The 16,875-nt window shown below is 43.6% G+C and overlaps 1 protein-coding gene across 3 annotated transcripts in view; it reads left to right on the top strand.

Annotated features, from left to right (window-relative positions):
* The window catches only part of FBXW10B (F-box and WD repeat domain containing 10B), a 42,858-nt gene that overhangs the window by 16,521 nt on the left and 9,462 nt on the right, over nucleotides 1–16,875 (top strand). For all 3 annotated transcript variants that reach the window (XM_071082372.1, XM_071082371.1, XM_071082370.1), the window contains 3 exons: nucleotides 3,778–3,899; nucleotides 5,786–5,934; nucleotides 7,550–7,692. In XM_071082372.1, coding sequence (XP_070938473.1) covers nucleotides 3,778–3,899; nucleotides 5,786–5,934; nucleotides 7,550–7,692 — 414 coding nt within the window. The remainder of the gene's footprint in view (nucleotides 1–3,777; nucleotides 3,900–5,785; nucleotides 5,935–7,549; nucleotides 7,693–16,875) is intronic.

Genomic DNA, 16,875 nt, shown 5'->3' with positions numbered 1-16,875 from the left:
CGGGCATGGTGGCACATGTCTGTAATCCCAGCTACTCAGGAAGTCTGAGGCAGGAGAATTGCTTGAACCTGGGAGGTGCCACTGCACTCCAACCTGGGCAACAAGAGCGAAACTCGGTCTCAAAAAAAAAAACAATATGAATGTAATAAAACATCAGTTTATCAGGGTTTTTTCCCCTTCATTTTTGTGATTCTTCCCTCTTCCGGGTCACAGAGATATTTTCTAATATTTTCTTTTACCAACATTACGGTTTTATCTTTTGCATTCAGTTTTTTAATCTATTTGCAATTCAACCTTATATGTGGCGTTAGGTAGGGTTTCCATTTCATTTATTTGTATTTAAATAAAGTCAGCAGTCTCTCCCCGACAGCAACTACTATATAACCTGCCACTTCCTCCACTGATTTGTGGTGCTATCTTTATCACATGGAAATTTCCCGTATGTGCATGAGAATGTCCCGGAGCTCTCTGATCTAGTCCATTGTCTGTTTTTCTGTTTTTAATCAAAATCCCCCTTCTTGAAAATTGTTTGTTTTAGTTTTAGGTATGCATTTAGAGAATGTTTTAAAATGTGATGGGGAGGGAAATTCTACTTTTCACTTTTCTTTCTTTTTTTTTTTTTTTTTTTTTTGAGACAGAGTCTAGCTGTGTCGCCCAGGCTGGAGTGCAGTGGCGCCATCTCGGCTCACTGCAAGCTCCGCCTCCCGGGTTCACGCCATTCTCCTGCCTCAGCCTCCTGAGTAGCTGCGACTACAGGAACCCACCACCACGCCCGGCTGATTTCTTGTATTTTTAGTAGAGACAGGGTTTCACCGTGCTAGCCAGGATGGCCCAATCTCCTGACCTCGTGATTTGCCTGCCTTGGCCTCCCAGAGTGCTGGGATTACTGGCGTGAGCCACTGCACCCGGTCTCACTTTTCTTTTTTATGTAACAGCTATAGTATGTAAGTTTTGAGTTTTTGGAGTAAGTTGATCAACTTTCAATAAAACCTAACGACTTTTTATTGGGATTGCATTGAATTTATAGATTAGTTTGGTAAACACACTCAATTAAATAATCTGTGTTCTTTCTTAGAGCCTTAAAGTTTTTTTCATAAAAGTCCTGTGTATTTTTACTTAATGCCTGTAAACGTTATAATTTTGTTACTGTTGTGAATGGTATCTTAATTTTGCTTATATTTTCAAATTAGTTATTGCTGGCATAGAGAAATGCAATTGATTTTTGTAAATTGATCTTGTGTGTGGCATCCTTGCCAAACTGTCTTATTAGTTCTAAAAGCATGTATGTTTAATAATTGGTTTTTCTATGTAGACAATCTTATCAACTGCAAATGACTATATGTATATATTTTGTTGTTGTTGTTGTTGTTTTTTGAGATAAAGTCTCACTCTGTTACCAGACTGGAGTGCTGTGGCGCGAGATCTCGGCTCACTGCAACCTCCAACTCCCTGATTCAAACAATTCTCCTGCCTCAGCCTCCCGAGTATCTGGGACTACAGGCACATGCCACCATGCTTGGCTAATTTTTTTTTTGTATTTTAGTAGAGACGGGGGTTTCACTATGTTGGCCAGGATGGTCTCGATCTCCTGACCTCATGATCTGCCCACCTCAGCCTACCAAAGTGCTGGAATTACAGGCATGAGCCACCGCGCCCAGTCAACAATATGTTATCTTCTTTTCTAACGCCTATACCACCTTTTGTTTTTCTTTCCTTCTAACTTTGCCTAGGCCTTCCAGTGCTGTGGCAGGCAGTAGCAGTGAGAGTGGGCATCTTCATCTTGTTCCCCTTCTGGAAGGGAATACATCTACAATTTCTCCACTGAGCATAATATTCACTGTTATGACTTTGGCTTATATCTTTTACTAAATCCAGAAAGTTCTTTCTATTCCTATTTTTCTAAAAGTATTTATCAAATACCTTTTCTTGCATAAATTTAGAAAACCAACCTGAAGACATAAACCACCATACTGCTAGAAACAGAAATTCAAAACATGCTTTCTTTCAGAGCACTGTGCCATCATTCAATGCACTGTGGCTGCATTGGAGGCTCTGAGAAACTGGTAAGGCATTGGTAAGGCTGCAAGACCCTTGGGAATATTAGAAGAAAAAGCTGAACATAGTCAAAAAACCCCAAAGACATATTAATCGTTTTTATATGCAAAACCTCACAATAACTCTATGAAGTAAGTGCAAATTTTTTTTTTTTTTTTTTTTTTTTTTTGAGACGGAGTGTCGCTCTGTCACCCGGGCTGGAGTGCAGTGGTGTGATCTCGACTTATTGCAAGCTCCACCTCCCGGGTTCATGCCATTCTCCTGCCTCAGCCTCCCGAGTAGCTGGGACTACAGGCATCCACCACCACGCCTGGCTAACTTTTGTATTTTCAGTAGAGACGGGGTTTCACCGTGTTAGCCAGGATGGTCTCAATCTCCTGACCTCGTGATCCACCTGCCTCGGCCTCCCAAAGTGCTGAGATTACAGGCGTGAGCCACTATGCCTGGCTTTATTTTTAATTTTATTTTTATTATTAATATCTTTTTAGACGGAGGCTCGCTCTGTCGCCCAGGCTGGAGTGCAGTGGTCCTATCTCGGCTCACTGCAAGCTCCACCTCCCGGGTTCACACCATTCTCCTGGGTGGGACTACAGGTGCCACCACCACGCCAGGCTAATGTTTTGTATTTTTAGTAGAGACGGGGTTTCTCCATGTTAGCCAGGATGGTCTCAATCTCCTGACCTCGTGATCTGCTCGCCTTGGCCTCTCAAAGTGCTGGGATTACAGGCATGAGCCCCCCCGCGTGGCCATTAGTACAGTTATTATCCTCAGTTTACAGATGAAGAAACTGAGGTACGTGGTGGTTCAGTAACTTGCCCAGGATCACACAGCTGGTAAGTGATGGCCCTGGGAATGGACTTCAGGAAGCCTGCTCCAGAACCATTATCTCAGCATTCTGCTTTGTCCTGTCTCAAAAGCAGCCCAGCTGAAGCGGAAGTGCAGTTGAGAGACCTTGGGCACATGTTCTTAACAAAAAACAGGATAATTCATCTTTGCTCCCATCTATCTCTTAGATATGCTCTATATGTACATACATATTTTGGATCTAAGTGACTGGTAAAGGATTCTGTTGCTCTTGTTTGAAGATCTGCTGTACCACTGAATCAGTGCCATGGATTATAAGGCTGGTGGTCATTCAGGATGCTTCTACCTGAAAACCACCTGACATTGATCAAGCATTTTGTACAAGTTAGTCACTATTCCAGTGTTACCTCCACTGGTGCAGGGTTTCTCAACCTTGGCGCTATTGCCATCTGGGGCTGGGAAATTCTTTACTGTGGGGCCTGCCCTGTGCAATGTAGAATGTTTAGCAGCATCTCTGGATTCGATGCACTAGATACCAGTGTCTCTTCCTTCCCTGCTTGTGACCACCAAAAATATCTCCAGCTATTTCCAAATGGCCCCTGGGGGTATAAGTTACCCAGGGTTGACAATCACTGTATTAGTCCATTTAATTCTTCACAAAAACCCTATGATGTAACTACTCATTATTATTTCCATTTTATCAGTGAGGAAAGGAAACTTACACAGAAATTAACTTCCTCAAAGTTACACCAAATAGGTGCTGCAGCTGGGATTCAAATCCAGGCCCCTGACTCTTAAGCTGAACCATGAGGCTCTGCTGCCTCCCAACTACCTACTTATCTACAGGGATTCTACGCAGTATGATCCTCTGAGCCCTCAGGAGCTCTCACAAACATTCTTTTGGCCTGATTCCTGCAGATACTGGGATCTGAAAAGTGGGGCTTGCACACGAATCTTCGGTGGTCACCAGGGGACTATCACTTGCATAGATTTGTGTAAGAACAGGCTCGTGTCGGGAGGAAAAGATTGCCAGGTAAAAGGTGAGAAAGAAGTGCCTTAAATTTTCTAAGAAGTTTCCTGCAACTTATGGGTTACCAAAATGCTTTGTTTTGTTCATTTCTATAGGCCGGCAGTCATTTATTTCCTTCCTTCCTTCCTTCCTTCCTTCCTTCCTTCCTTCCTTCCTTCCTTCCTTCCTTCCTTCCTTCCATCCATCCATCCATCCATCAATCCATCCATTCAACAACTATCTGTAGAATACCTACAACAAGCTACACACTGAGCTAGGTGCTGAGGAGAAAAAAAAAGGAATAGGATACGGCCCTTTAGATACAACTTTTTATTTCTTCAAAGGGCTCATAGTCTCCTAATGGAAGCAGATACATAAATATATAGTGGGGAATATAATAAATCCATGAACAACAACAGCTGCCATTTACTGAGTATCAATTTTGTGACAGATGCTTAACATACATTATTTAATCCTCACGAGAGCCCCATTGGTAATTTTATAAATGGGCCAAGATATATACATAAAATATAAGCGAAGGAAAGCACACTTACATAGTTAGGGCTAACCTAGCATAAATGGTTAAGCACATGACTTCTGGATCCAGACTCCCTAGGTTCAAATCCCGGCTCTGCCACTCACCACCTACATGACTTGAGCAGGCAACCTAACTTCTCTATGCCTCAGTTTCCTCATCTGTGTAGTGGGGAATAATAATAGTACTTTTCTTGTGAAGATGAGCTCATGCATGTCACACACCTTGAGTGGTCGCCGGCTTACTGTTAGCGCCACGTAAGTATCAACTCTGGTTGTTGTTATATTTTATCTCAGGCCACTTGTCCTGTTGCCTGAGGAAGAAGGTGCTTTTGGGAAGCACCTTTGAAGGAGACTTTAATGTTTTCATTCCTGAATTCATAGAGTTCACTTTTAACTTCTTTTTTTTTTTTTTTTTTTTTTTTTTTGAGACGGAGTCTTGCTCTGTGGCCAGGCTGGAGTGCAGTGGCACGATCTCGGCTTACTGCAACCTCCACCTCCCAGGTTCAAGCGATTCTCCTGCCTCAGCCTCCCGAGTAGCTGGGACTACAGGCACGTGCCACCACACCCAGCTAATTTTTGTTTTTTTTAGTAGAGACAGGGTTTCACCATGTTGGCTAGGCTGGTCTCGATTTCCTGACCTTGTGATCCACCCATCTCGGCCTCCCAAAGTGCTGGGATTACAGGCGTGAGTCACTGGGCCCGGCATCAACTTCTTCCTTTTAGGAAACCCTGTTCTGCCACCCACCCACCCACTCTCATCCCCACTACAAGATGCCAGGCAGTTGCTGTAACACAGTCTGTGTTGAAGCAGCAGTAAACCCACCCCTAGCTGCGACCATTTCTCCATAAAATCCAAAAGTCAGATTCAGAAGTATTTAAAAATGTAAGTGAGGGTAGACGACCTTCTTTTATCTTGGGGATAGAAGGTGTGGGTCAGGAAGACAGCGTATGGGAAAAATGACAACACTACATGTATGCCGTGATTTTTTTTTTTTTTTAATTTTACCTGCCCCTACTCAAGCTGAATACCATGATTTTTATGAAATCTACTTGATAGCAAGCATGTTTCAGGCTTGATGAATCAGCTGATTAGAGACGAGCTGTCTAGCACTTGGGCCTCAAGGCTAAGTTCTAGGGCCATAGCCAACAGGTGGCTCCCCCAACCACCTGTATTCAGGGCACATCTGTGCTGTGGGTACATGAGCTGTTGGTGAGCCTGTCCTGTGGAGGTGCTAGGCCAGGGGAAGTCCTTCTAGAGTCCGACTTGATGGGCTCGATGAGTCTTTTGCTTCTGTGATGGGGAGCAGAACTCCACTGTCAACTTTCCTCTTCCCCCTTTTTCCCCACTCCCATCTCTTCCTCTCTCTCCCTCCTGTTCAGTATGGGATGTAGACACAGGGAAGTGCCTGAAGACGTTTAGACACAAAGACCCCATCTTGGCCACCAGGATCAATGATACCTACATTGTGAGCAGCTGTGAGCGAGGGGTGGTGAAAGTGTGGCACATTGTCATGGCCCAGTTGGTAAAGGTGAGTGGGCAGTGGGCTGCCTTGGGGGAAAGGGCACTGGGGAGGAGATGGGTGGGCTCCCCCTACCTAGCTCCTCAGGTCATCCTAGAGCAACTGAGTATGGCCGTCAAGAAGGACAGTCCTGAAGCTCCAAAGGGGAGGGCCCCAAAATGGGGCATTCAGAGTCCATGGAGGGTAGGGGCTCCACTGCCCACATCATGACCCATGGTATCATGGGGTTGGTGGAGGAAGGCTGCATTCTGACTCAGCATGAGTTATGGGCTCAGGGCCTTCTAACAGCAGTGGAGGTGAAGTACCTTTTTCTCCTCAAGAGTATTGCACTCTGTAGGGCCAGACGCAGTGGCTCACACCTGTAATCCCAGCATTTTGGGAGGCCAAGGCGGGTGGCTCATGAGGTCAGGAGTTCGAGACCAGCCTGACCAATAGAGTGAAACCCCATCTCTACTAAAAAAAAAATACAAAAAATTAGCCAGGCATGGTGGCGGGCGCCTGTAACCTCAGCTACTTGGGAGGTTGAAGCAGGAAAATCACTTGAACCCAGGAGGCGGAGGTTGCAGTGAGCTGAGATCACACGTCTCCAAAAAAAAAGAAAAAAAAAATGTGTTGCATTCTGGCATGGGGTGAGGGGATGAACAAAGCATTTTTTTCCTGAGAAGAAAATACTGGGGGATGAACAGAGAATTTTTTTCCTCATTGCTCTCTAATGAAGAGAGAACATGGATGGTCTTGAAAGTGATTGGATGGTCATGAAACCTATTCTTGCTGGATCTGAACCCCTGGCCTTAGCAGGTGGTGGATATATACGATTTGCAGCAGGAACACAGGATCACAGTGAAAAGTGGCTGGCTTGGCCTGTGGAATTTTCCCACCAATCCTGTCACTATGGCCAATCCAGCAGTTTCAGGCACAAGGATGGACCATGTGCACTCTGAGTTCTGGCAAGGAGCTGGGATGGCACATGTTGCCTTCGTCCTTCTGACAGCAAAGGACAGTGATTTCTGGCCCTTTCTGGTGCTCCAAGAAGGCAGTGTCTGCCCCAGACACAGACCCACCAGGAACGTGGCCCCTGCCTGATCCCATTCCTCTGTAACCAGAGAGCGAGCTCTATGTGGAATGGACTCCATTGGCCTTCTTTTTTTCTTTTCTTTTTCTTTTTCTTTTTTTTTTGGAGACAGAGTCTTGCTCTGTCACCAGGCTGGAGCACAGTGGCGAAATCTTGGCTCACTGCAACCTCCACCTCCCTGGTTCAAGCGATTCTCCTGCCTCAGCCTCCGAAGTAGCTGGGATTACAGGTGTGCGCCACCATGCCCAGCTAATTTTTATATTTTTAGTAGAGACGGGGTTTCACCATGTTGGCCAGGATGGTCTCGAACTCCTGACCTCGTGATCCGCCCACCTCGGCCTCCCAAAGTGCTGGGATTACAGGCATAAGTCACCATGCCCGGCCTCCATTGGCCTTCTTACAGCAAAAGCAAGGTTAGCTCAGGTACCTACCAAGTGAATGGCAATCACAGATTGATGGGGGGTGGCTTTGGCATTCATCTGAAGAAGCCTCAGCTTTGGTTCTTAGAGGAGTCACAGTCTGAGTTGAAGACAGTGGAATCTTTTCTTGCAGACTCTCAATGGCCACGAGGGAGCCGTGAAGTGCCTGTTCTTCGACCAGTGGCATCTCCTCTCGGGAAGCACTGATGGCCTGGTCATGGCCTGGAGCATGGTGGGGAAGTATGAGCGCTGCCTGATGGCCTTCAAGCATCCCAAGTAGGTGCCTGTGAAGCCTGGAGCCGTGAACCTGGTATCCTTCCCTTCCCCGTCATAGCCTAGACTGCAATCATTGGCAGACCTTCTGCTCCCTGTGGACATCATGTTCTCTGCACTTCACCCTCTCTGCTTCCTTCCTCTTCCACCTGGGACCCATTTTTCCCCACCATCTTCTCTGTTTGGCTATTAACCTCTTCCACTCTTCCTTGTTTCTCTTGCGAAGTAACCATAGGAGCTGGGGGTTTTGAGAAGTTATTGAATTCTTTTTTTTTTTTTTTTGAGATGGAGTCTCACTCTGTCACCAGGCTGGAGTGCACTGGCACAATCTCGGCTCACTGCAAGCTCCACCTCCCCGGTTCACGCTATTCTCCTGTCTCAGCCTCCCGAGCAGCTGGGACTACAGACACCCACCACCGTGCCCGGTTAATGTTTTGTATTTTTAGTAGAGACGGGGTTTCACCGTGTTAGCCAGGATGGTCTCGATCTCCTGACCTCGTGATCCGCCCGCTTCGGCCTCCCAAAGTGCTAGGATTACAGGCGTGAGGCACCACGCCCAGCCTGAAATTTTATATTTATGACCCTCATGATAAATTCATACCTGATAGCTATCAGACATATGAATACTGGCAGAACCATCCCAAATAATGCCAATTCTAGTAAACTTAAAATTCTAGGAATTGATCTTTATCCCAGGATGCTTGTGCTCACAAAAGCTTAAAAATGATCCAAAGACTTTAAAAGAGCTGAGAGCTTAAAAAGAGGCACTTACAACTATAAGTCTACAGGCTGGATCCTATTCCAGGGTAGCAAATGGATTTCATTTTACATGCCAATTCAAATTTAGTGGTGGTGGCTGCTTGGAATCAAGTAATAAGCATTCTGAGGTCACATCTGTGCTTGTTTGGAAAGAGTATTGTGGTCAATTCTGCCATGGTCATCAGTTTTATATGCTACTCTATGCTACTCTTATACTACATGAATATAGCTTCTTTCCCTGAATGCATTATAAAAATTTCCAGGAAACTAAATGCTACCTTAATTGATTAAAAGAATAAGTGGGCTTTTGGCCGGGCGTGTAATCCCAGCACTTCGGGAAGTGCCTGTAATCCCAGCACTTCAGGAAGCCAAGGCGGCCAGATCATGAGGTCAGGAGATGGAGACCATCCTGGCTAACACCGTGAAACCCTGTCTCTATTAAAAATACAAAACATTAGCCGGGAGTGGTGGCGGGCGCCTGTAGTCCCAGCTACTCGGGAGGCTGAGGTAGGAGAATGGCGGGAACCCTGGAGGCGGAGCTTGCAGTGAACCGAGATGGCGCCACTGCACTCCAGCCTGGGTGACAGAGCGAGACTCCATCTCAAAAAGAAAAAAAAAAAAAATAATAAGTGGGCTTTCTAGGGGATCCATCAGGGGAAACTTGTTTTTAGTAAATTGATCTTTTTTTCTGGCCTACAGTGACTTCTCTTACCCTTAGATATTAAGAGTCAAAATGAACCATGATTGCTTCCTGATTGCTGAGTTTTGTGCGAAGCCCTCTTAGTCCCCACCACAAGACTGTAACTCCATCCAGCCAGCTTAGTAAACCTTCTGGATTATCAAGCCTTGATCTCCGAGAGGAAGTCAAGCTTTATGAAATCACCTGAAAATGTCAACTATATGTTTTAAAAGCTTCTAAGCAGGATTCAGTAGGATTAGTTAGTGAGCGGAAAATAATTTGTTCCCGGCAAGCCCAGCAATTTCGTCACGGTTCCATCATACCATTAGCCTCTCCCTCCACCTCTGCTCATAGCAGAGGTCTCATAGACCTTCTCAGACAATTCCCACTCCCTACCGAACGACAGTCCCTAACATACCATTCATATTAGCTCCTGCTACCCTGCATAGTAACAGAAAAACCATAGACATTTGGAAGACAGGGTCAATACTCTCATTTGTAGGTCTCTTTCTCCCAACTTGTCTGTAGGAGCTCTGTGCTCAATAAATTTATCTAACTGATGGGTAACAAGGAATAATTTGACAGCTTGCCTTTCTGGAAAGTTCTAACAATTGGACTGATAACTCATCTTTTGAATGTGACATAGGTGAGAAAGCAGATATAGTTGCTATCTGTCCTTTGATGGAAGAAGGGCTGGAGAAAGTGGTCTTTCCATTCCTGATGTAATATTTTTTCAACCAAAATTAAGATTTTGCACATAGCGTGGGACAGAATGGATATGAGGGAGGAAATTTGAGGATGCAAAATAGGACTGACAGGAATGATGATCTTTGGAAAAGCTTCTGTACTTGTAGTGTCTTTTTATAACTTTATTTTTATTTGTATTTTTATTATTATTATTTTTAATGGTGTGTTGCTCTGTTGCCCAGGCTGGAGTGCAGTGACGTGATCTCGGCTCACTGCAACCTCTGTCTTCCAGGTTCCAGCAATTCTCCTGCCTCAGTCTTCTGAGTAGCTGGGACTACAAGCATGCGCCACCATGCCTGGCTAATTTTTGTATTTTTAGTAGAGACAGGGTTTCACAAAGTTGTGCAGGCTGGTCTCAAACTCCTGACCTCAAGTGATCCACCCACCTTTATATTAGTATATAGTATCCCAGACTCCCAAAGTGCTGGGAATACAGACGTGAGCCACAGTGCCCTGCCTGTAGTGCTTTTTTTTTTTTTAAATATAAGCCTGGCCAACATGACAAAACCCTGTCTCTACAAAAAATACAAAAATTAGCCTGGCATGGTGGCACACACCTGCAGTCCCAGCTACTTGGGAGCCTGAGGTGGGAAGATCACCTGAGCCTGGGGAGGTTGAGGCTGCAAAGAGCTGTGATTGTGCCACCGCACTCCAGCCTGGGCAACGAAGTGAGACCTTGTTTCAAAAAACAAAACAAAAAACTTTATTCCTTAATGTATTTTCCATAGCTCACATTGTAATTTGCTTTTCGCTGCAATTTTTAATTAGGATATGATTCACATAACATAAAATGTACCACTTTTGTGTGCAATTCAATTTTTAAAGTATTTTTTAAAGTATAGTCATAATGTGCAACCATTACCACTATCTAATTACAAACATTTCCATCAGTCAGTAGAAATGTCCCCTGCTTTATTCTTTATATTAGTAATCTGAGTCTTCTCTCTTATTTTCTTGGTCAAAGATTTGTCAATTGTCTAGTTAATAGTTTGTTGACTTTTTTTTTTTTTTGAGACAGAATCTTGCTTTTTCTCCCAGGCTGGAGTGCAGTGGTGCAATCTCAGCTCACTGCAACCTCTGCCTCCCCGGTTCAAGTGATTAGCCTGCCTCAGACTCCTGAGTAACTGGGATCACAGGTGCCCACCACTGCACCTGGCTAATTTTTGTATTTTTTAGGAGACGGGGTTTTGCCATCTTGGCCAGGCTGGTCTTGAACTCCTGACCTCAGGTGATCCAACCACCTCAGCCTCCCAAAGTGCTGGGATTACAGGCGTGAGCCACCACACCTAGCCGTTTGTTGACTTTTTAAAAAGAGAACCGCTGGGTGCGGTGGCTCATGCCTGTAATCTCAGCACTTTGGGAGGCCGAGGCGGGTGGATCACCGGAGGTCAGGAGTTTGAGAGCAGCCTGGCCAACATGGCAAAACCCCGTCTCTACTAAAAATACAAAAATTAGCCGGGCACCTGTAATCCCAGCTACTAGGGAGTCTGAGGCTGGAGAATCGTTTGAACCCAGGAGGCTGAGGTTGCAGTGAGCTGAGATCACGCCATTGTACTCCAGCCTGGGCAACAAGAGCAGAACTCCGTCTCAAAAATAAGTAAATAAATAAGCAAATAAAAAAATAATAAACAGAGAACCAACTTTTGGTTTCATTTGATTTTCTGTATTTTTAAATTGTCTATTTCTAATTTCTGCTAAAATCTTTATTATTTTCCTTCTGCTTCCTGGTTTGAGTTTCATTTGATCTTTTTCAAGTTTTTTAAGGTGAAAGATTATTGATTGGAGAAAGGTAGGCATCTACTGCTGTAAATTTCCCTCTGAGCACTGCTTAGCTTCATTCCATAAGTTTTGATAGGTTGTGTTTTCATTTTCATTTATCTCAAAACTACTTTCTCATTGCCTTTCTGATTTATTCTTTGACTCAGTGGTTAAGACAAGGTTGTTTAATTTCCACATAATTAAGAATTTTCTAAATGTCCTTCATTTCTAATTTAATTTCATTGTAGTTGGAGAGCATACTTTGTATGATTTCAGTCTTTCAAAATATATTGAGATTTGTTTCGTAGCCTAACATATGGTCTATCCTGGAGAATGTTCCATGTGCATCTGAGATAAATGTGTGCTCTGCTGTTGTTTGGTGGAGTGTTCTGTATATGTATGTCAGCTCTAGATAGTTTATGATGTTGTTCGTGTCTTCTGTTTCCTTGTGGATCTTCTAACTAGTTGTCCTATCCAGTCCCAGCTATTCAGGAGGAGGCTAAGGTGGGAAGATCGCTTGAGCCCAGGAATTTGAGGCTCCAGTAAGCTATGATCTCACCACTGCACTCCAGCCTAGGTATGGAGTGAGACCCTGACCCCAAAGAAAAAAAAAAAAAAGAAGACTTCTGTTATTATGCTGTTTTCCATAGTCTTATGTATTTTTGTTCCTGAATTATTTCATTGTTGCCTTTCTTTGCGTTAAATGGATATTTTTAGTGTGTCATTTTAATATCCTTGTCATTTCTCTTTTCTATAATTTGAATGTGTCCCCAAGAAGTATGAGTTAGAAACTTAATCCTTAATGCAACAGTGTTAGGAGGTGGAGCCTAATGGGAGGTATTAGGTCACTAGGGCTCTCCTTTCAGGACTGGACTAATGCTACAGTGGGAATGGGTTCATTATTGTGGGAGTGGGTTCCTTATCAAAGGATGATTTCAGCCTTCTCTTCCTCTCTTTTGCCCCCTCTTTGCCTTTGGCACAGCAAGGTTCTCACAAGATGCCAGTCCTTTGGCCTTGGACTTCCGAGCCTCTAGATCCATAACTAATAAGCTTCTGTTGATTAGAAATTACCCAGTGTATGGTATCTTGTTATAACACCACAAAATGGACTAAGACACTTTTCTTTTTTTTTTTTTTTTGAGATGGAGTCTCGCTCTGTCACCCAGGCTGGAGTGCAGTGGCGCGATCTTGACTCCCTGCAAGCTCCGCCTCCCGGGTTCACGCCATTCTCCTGCCTCAGCTTCCCGAGTAGCTGGGACTACAGGCGCCCGCCACCATGCCTGGCTAATTTTTTGTATTTTTAATGGAGACGGGGTTTCACCGTGTTAGCCAGGATGGTCTTGATCTCCTGACCTTGTGATCCGCCCACCTCGGCCTCCCGAAGTGGTGGGATTACAGGCGTGAGCCACCGTGCCAAGCCAACTAAGACACTTTTCTAATGATAAATCGTCTATTAATCTTACTGAGGATCCTTTTTACATGAGGACCTACTTCTCTCTTGTTGCTTTCATTATACTCTTCACCCTTGGTGTTTGAAAATTTGATTATGATGCATCTAAGTGTGGACCTCTTGTAGTTTATCCCAGTTAGAGTTTGTTGAGCTTCTTAGACCTGTAAATTAATGTTTTTCATCATATTTGGGAGGTTTTCAGCAATCATCTCTTCAAATATTCTTTTGGCCCCTTTCTCTACTTTCTTCCTGGATCTCCTATTATGATTTGTTTGATGATGTTTTACGGATTTCCGGGGCTCTATTAATTTTTCTTTATTCTTTTTTTCTTTCGGTTCCACACACTGCATAACTTCAATTGACCTTGTTTCAAGTACTTCGCTTCTTCTACTTGCTTAAATATGCTGTTGAGCCCCTCTAGTGAGTTTTTTTTTTTTTTTTCCCCTGTAGTTGTAGTTGTCAGAACGAGGTCCATTCTGTTCCCTCTGCCACCAGGACTGGAGGCTGTTACTTTCATGGCTACCACTGGGCAGGGGGAGGTGGGAAGTGGGACTAAGTTAACATGTCACAAGTCTCACTATTCTTTATTCTTTTTGTTTTTTTTTTAAGACATAGTCTTGCTCTGTCACCTAGGTTGGAGTGCAGTGGCACAATTTCGGCTCACTGCAACCTCCGCTTCCAGGGTTCAAGTGATTCTCCTGCCTCAGCCTCCTGAGTAGCTGGGATTACAGGTGCGCACCACCAGGCCTGGCTAATTTTTTTGTATTTTTAGTAGATATGGGGTTTCACCATGTTGGTCAGGCTGGTTTCGAACTCCTGACCTCTAAGTCTCATTATTCTTATTGACACTATGCCATTTTACTTGTGTAAGTCCTCCCTGGGTTGCTGTAAACCTTTGATTATTTTCCAGAGTTCTGGATAAGTTAATTTTGGTGAGATCGCGTCACTGCATTCCAGCCTGGGTGACAGAGCGAGACTACGTCTCAAAATAAAAAAAAAAAAAAAGAAAAAAGAAAACTGAAGACTGAGAGATTAAATTACTTTCTGAAGGTTATGCAGCCCATTAAGTGGTAGAGTCAGGTTTTGATCCCAGGTTTTCTGATCCCAAAGCTGATGGTTTTAATTACTAGGCTACGATGATATAGACTGAACTACCAAATATCCCAGGGATCTATGGGAAAAGAAGTATGGATTCAGCTCAGCAAAATCAAATGAGATACATGAAGAGGCAAACTTTTCTATCACATGGCATCTCTCCCATTGCTGGAGTACATGACTGGCAGACTGTGCTGTGCTTAGGATACCATCAAAGTTATTATATTTCCACCTTGAAAAAATTTAGAAATTTGTTAGGTCTTTCTTTCTTTCCCTTTCCCACTCACCCTTCCTTCCTTCCTTCCTTTCTTCCTTCCTTCCCTTCGTTTCCTTTGTTTCCTTCCTTCCTTTCTCTTTCTTTCCTTTCTTTCTCTCTCTCTTTTTTTCTTTCTTTTGTTCTTTCTCTTTCATTCTTTAGTTCTTTTTTTTTTTTCCCCTAGGGTCTTACTCTTTTGCCCAGGCTGTAGTGCAGTGGTGCAATCATGGCTCACTATGACCTCATAATGTAAAACTTTTGTGCTCAAGTTAGCCTATCACCTTAGCTTCCCAAGTAGCTGGGACTACAGGCACACACCACCATGCTCCTGGCTAATTTTTAAATGTTTTTTAGAGCCAAGGTCTCAAACTCTTGGTCTCAAGCAATCCTTCCACCTCAGTCTCCCAAAGTGCTGTGATTATAGACATAAGCTTCTATGCTTGGCCTTGTTAGAGTTTTTAATACTTATTTTACAGCTGAGTTCTATCTGTCTATCTATCTATCTGTCTGTCTGTCTATCTATCTATCTATCTATCTATCTATCTATCTATCTATCTATGTATCTATCTATGTATCTATCTATCTATCTATCTATCTATCTATCTATCTATCTATCTATCTATCTATCTATCTATATCACATAATCAGGGGTTCACATCATATTTGCCTCCTTGCTGTCCTTTGAGTATGCTGATCATGCTCCTGCCTTTTGAGGTCTTTGTTATTTCTGTTTGGTTAATGGTTGGGGCCTTGGAAAGTCTTCATCTGATCCTGGGATCTGACCAAGTCTGAGGCCAAATGGCACAGGGCGGACGTCATTCTTTTAACACATTGTAGCAATGACCATACTCCGAAAACATGAGCAGACAGTCACTTTTTCAACAAATATATATTAAGGACCTACTATGGGCTGAGTGCTGTGCTAGGTGATAAGTATGCAATGATATGAGTTGTGCCCAAGAGAATCTGAAAGTATACTTAAAATTTGTGTACATGTGTGATGGGGGAGATGTAGGACGGAATTAAGATAAGAGATGGCTTTTTGGAGAAGGTAGCACATGAACTAGGCCATGAATGGCCTTGGATGGGTAGAGCTGGCAGGAATTGATAGACTTGCTTTGCATATAGAATCTAACAAATTGGTGGTATCAAATTCAACTTTTCGGTGTCATTAACAGGAATAGGGAAATTATACTTCTTAGAATTGAATACTCCACATATCTGGAGTCTAATTGGAACCCAGAAAGGTTCTAGAAAGGATTTTGTTGGAGGAATCTGTCTAGATCTTCTCCTGGTCCCCCCTCCCTTTTCCTATTGGCCATCAAAAAAGGACATTCCTAGATTTCATCCCTGGATACAATTTTCCTTAAGGATATTTCACTGAAAGAATAAAAGTCACCAATTTAAGATAAAAAAGAAACTGCTCAAATGTAAAGTATTTGCTTAATATAATGATAATCATTTTCCTTCCTGTTTTTTCTTTTTTAATATTATATTATTATTATTTTTTTTTTGAGACAGAGTCTTGTTCTGTCATCCAGGCTGGAGTACAGTGGCTTGATCTCAGCTCACTGCAAGCTCCGCCTCCTGGGTTCACGCCATTCTCCTGCCTCAGCCTCCTGAGTAGCTGGGGCTACAGGCGCCCACCACCACGTCTGGCTAATTTTTTGTATTTTTAGTAGAGACGGGGTTTCACCGTGTTAGCCAGGATGGTCTTGATCTCCTGACCTCGTGATTCACCTGCCTTGGCCTCCCAAATTGCTGGGATTACAGGCGTGAGCCACCGCACCCAGCCGATGATACTATTTTAAAAGGAATCAAAACATTAAATAATTCTCAGCATGACTATTGTATAAGTAAAAGCTAGGAATCAAATTGCAAGAGACAAACATGATCATCTATATGTTAGATTAAAAAAAAAAGATAGTGACGTCAGCCCTTTTCTTTTGTCATCTGTGACCCTGTGACCTAATTGCAGGGACAGTAGCTGCAGAATGGAAAGAGGTATGTCTTGAGAGTAGCTCACGGTTTAGTTTCACAATTATAAAATGACAGCAGGCTGGGCGTGGTGGTGCACACCTGTAATCCCAGCACTTTGGGAGGCTGAGGTGGGTGGATCACCTGAGGTCAGCATTTCGTGACCAGCCTAACATGGAGAAACCCTGTCTCTACTAAATACAAAAAAATTAGCCAGGTGTGGTGGTGCATGCCTGTAATCTGAGCTACTTGGGAGGCTGAGACAGGAGAATCGCTTGTACCTGGTAGGCGGAGGTTGCAGTGAGCCAAGATTGCACCATTGCACTCCAGCCTGGGCAACAAGAGCGAAACTCCATCTCAAAAAACAAAAAACATAAAAATCACAGCAAACACCTTTTCAAGGCCAGTTATGACCACTGCCTCTCAATCACACACAAAATACCCCCAACCTACTAACAAACCCAG

Source organism: Macaca nemestrina, chromosome 17 (assembly GCF_043159975.1).
Source record: "Macaca nemestrina isolate mMacNem1 chromosome 17, mMacNem.hap1, whole genome shotgun sequence".
Lineage (NCBI taxonomy): Eukaryota > Metazoa > Chordata > Mammalia > Primates > Cercopithecidae > Macaca > Macaca nemestrina.
The sequence above is the reverse complement of the archived record's forward strand: the minus strand, read 5'-3'. Positions and strand labels throughout refer to the sequence as shown.